General features: G+C 50.3%; 1 protein-coding gene across 1 annotated transcript; it reads left to right on the forward strand.

Moving 5' to 3' along the window:
* Positions 1-1,426: 1,426 nt before the first annotated feature.
* On the forward strand, positions 1,427-2,922 carry LOC123752085 (transcription factor Sox-14-like). The gene has a single exon (XM_069333181.1). It carries the CDS (start codon positions 1,505-1,507, stop codon positions 2,270-2,272), a length of 768 nt encoding a protein of 255 aa, XP_069189282.1. The 5' UTR covers positions 1,427-1,504; the 3' UTR covers positions 2,273-2,922.
* Positions 2,923-3,183: the final 261 nt, after the last annotated feature.

A 3,183-nucleotide genomic window follows, 5' to 3' on the forward strand; every position in this document is an offset into this window, starting at 1 on the left:
GGAAACAAAAAAAAAAAGGACGCCCACGCCCTTCAGAAAACCATTTTTTATGATCAATGAATGTTCATAAATTTACCAGTGACCATCAACACATGAACACAAACACAGACAGGTCCGATATGTACCTTCACTCCGGGACATAACCGCATCTCCCCTCCCTGCCTCCCTGCTTGCCCTCTCCCCTCTCCCCTCTCCAAGTCAACACCCGCGGGGTATTCTGTTGAAAACATTCAACACTTCTCTGAAAGAACAGATTATCAGGTTATTAAATAATCTCCAAGATGAATATTAGAAACTGCAGCTAGCGGGAGAATATGTCTCTCGTCCAGAGAGAGAGAGAGAGAGAGCGTGCTCTCCCACCGGTGTCTCTGTTCTCTAAGGCCAGGCAGAAGCGTTCCACATTTTCCCCTCCAATTCTCCAGTGACCACCATTATCAAGACTTGTCATTAACGAGGGAAATATTCCTAAAAAGCACTAATACGCGTTCTAATCACCCAAATTTGTTGTGGGACTATATGATCTTTTCGGCCCGTGGATATCGCCCGGCTAAACATTAATATGGTAAAAGCTTCCATGGGAACTACTTCCATTAACGCTGACAAAGTGCCTCGATGGCACCCAGGCAAACAGCCTTCTGGCACTCTCTAAACGCTTTTTGACACTTCTCCCCCCCTCCTCACCCCCCCTTTGGTTGTATTTTACATTGAAGACCTGTGAAGTGGGGGTAGGGAAGGATGGGGGATTTTTTTTATTTTTTTGCGTTGTCTGGTTCACGCCCCTGAAGCCCCCTGGCGAGCCAGCGACAAAAGGGAACTCTTGGGATGCTTAAGTCAAAACAAATAATTCAGCTGGTGACAAAGATTGCCGGGTGTGAGGTTGGCGTCTATACATTAACTTTACACACACACACGCGCGCGCGCACACACACACACACACACACATCTCGTTGCCACTTAGGTCGAGACTGGATAAAGTGACTGGGCTTGTATCAAGGAGCGAGGACCTTGATCACTTCCTTTCCGCACTAGAAAAGGGCCTTAATCCTGTCGTAACTTGCTTTAAAGAGGAAGTGCAATTAAAAGTCAAGAGAAAAAGGTAATGAAAATGGAAAAGGCTGGTAGATACTGTCGCTTACAGAGTCGTGTTGCTTCGCGCCATCAGCAGCTCTCGCTCAGACCTCGTGTCATATTTTCTTGGCGACCTCCACATGTGGCTACGTCTTCGGCCAATCAGCTAGGCGGAGCAGCTCACATATTTGTAACACATCATGTGATTGGATAAGAAAATTGCTTGTGCTCCTCCCTTCTTAGGCGACGATGATTTACCGGAGCGCTGATTGGTCGGGTGGTGGGTGGGCGGGGCGTGTCGGCGGCCCAGGGGCGCACACTCGCCGCGCCACCTCTGTGGTGTAATATTACACTTGCCGCCTTACCGTCCATCATTCTTTTTGCGGTCGGCTAACAGCTCGTGACTCTGACTGTAGCGCGCGAGACAGTGGCAACCATGAACCAAGTTCCGTCGCCCACCAGTGTCTCTCCCACTGGAGGCTCAAGCAAGAAGGAAGATCACATCAAGCGACCCATGAACGCCTTCATGGTGTGGTCTCGCATGCAACGACGCAAGATTGCACAAGAGAATCCCAAGATGCACAATTCTGAGATTTCCAAACGACTAGGATCCGAGTGGAAGCTGCTCACCGAGGCTGAAAAGCGTCCCTTTATCGACGAGGCCAAGCGGCTCCGGGCCCAGCACATGAAGGAACACCCCGACTACAAGTACCGCCCCCGCAGGAAGCCCAAGACCCTCCAGAAAAACGGCTACAGCTTCCCGCTGCCTTACCTGACCACGTCGGCTCTGGACCCGCTGGGGCCGCTGCACCAGACCTACTACTCCACCCCCGCCGTGCCCTCGCCGCTCGACGTGGCTGGCGACAAGTCGCGACTCTTCTCGAGCGCCGGGCTCCCTCACCACTTCTACCCGAGCTTCGACCCTCAACACTTCACCAAGCTGCAGGAACACTACAAACCAATGACCTCGCTGGCTTGCAACGACGCCGCCGCCGCTGCCGCCGCCGCCAGCGTCTCCGCCGCCTCCATGGGCGGCATGTCGACCATGTCAGCCTTATACTCGTCCCTCTACTCCAAGTCCGCCTCATCCCTGCTCTCGGGGATATCGGGTCTGACGAGCGGGCAGCAGGGAGCGCCGCAGCTCTACCCGGGCTACCCGCCCACAGTCGACCAGCTGCGTCGACCAGTATCGGTGATCTTCTGAGACGATCCTCCACCGCCTCTCGATACACCCGTGAGGTGTAGCGGGTCGCCGAGTGTACATAGTGTACAGTAGTAGTGACGAGTAGACGCGATACACCCCACAGATCGTGACGGCGCCGAGTGGTAGTGAACTGTGTGAAGAGAGGTAGATCTCCCTGGGTGTAGTGTCAACACCCGGGGTGTGGTGTCAAAACCGAGGGTGTCGAACCAAGGCGTCCTGGCTGGGCTTGTGGGGGGTGTGTGACGCCAAGTGCCACAGCCTGGGGTTGGCGCCGTGCCACGGGGTGCCATGTATTGTGTGAGAGAGTAGGTGATGTGTGGCCTGTCTTGTGTGGCAATGTAAGTACTCTCGTTAGAGTTTCTGTTTCATGAAAGTTTCCTCTCTGAAGTGACTTTTCTACCGTAAAGTGTGACTTACATTGCTCCCTGACCGAGCTGCTACTTAACAAGCTGTACAGGTGCGCCTAGACTAGTCTTTTAAAAGCTCATCTATAGAATATATTTAACTTTTTTCTGGTTTTAATGTTCAGTTGTGTGTGTGTGTGTATGTGTGTCAACGTACGTTTGTACAATGTACATAGCTGATGTTTATAATACTTATTATGCTATTAATAATATTAATAATAATAATAATAATAATAGATACAGTATTACCCTCTTTTATTGGCCATTCCTTTTGCAGTGTCCCATTTAAATATACAATTGGCACGGCTGCTTACAGTATACTGTACAGTTGCATAGCAACATTCATTCAATGTGAAAAATGATAATGAGCTGTCAAAATTCATTGGGGGCCTGAAAATGATCCTTTTATCATCTCAGAAGAGTTATTGATCGAGAGTAACAGCCAGATCCCCTACTAATCCCTGACAGAAATATTAATAAATCTGACAGGAATACTTATAAATCTGA

This window comes from Procambarus clarkii, chromosome 29, assembly GCF_040958095.1.
Source record: "Procambarus clarkii isolate CNS0578487 chromosome 29, FALCON_Pclarkii_2.0, whole genome shotgun sequence".
NCBI lineage: Eukaryota > Metazoa > Arthropoda > Malacostraca > Decapoda > Cambaridae > Procambarus > Procambarus clarkii.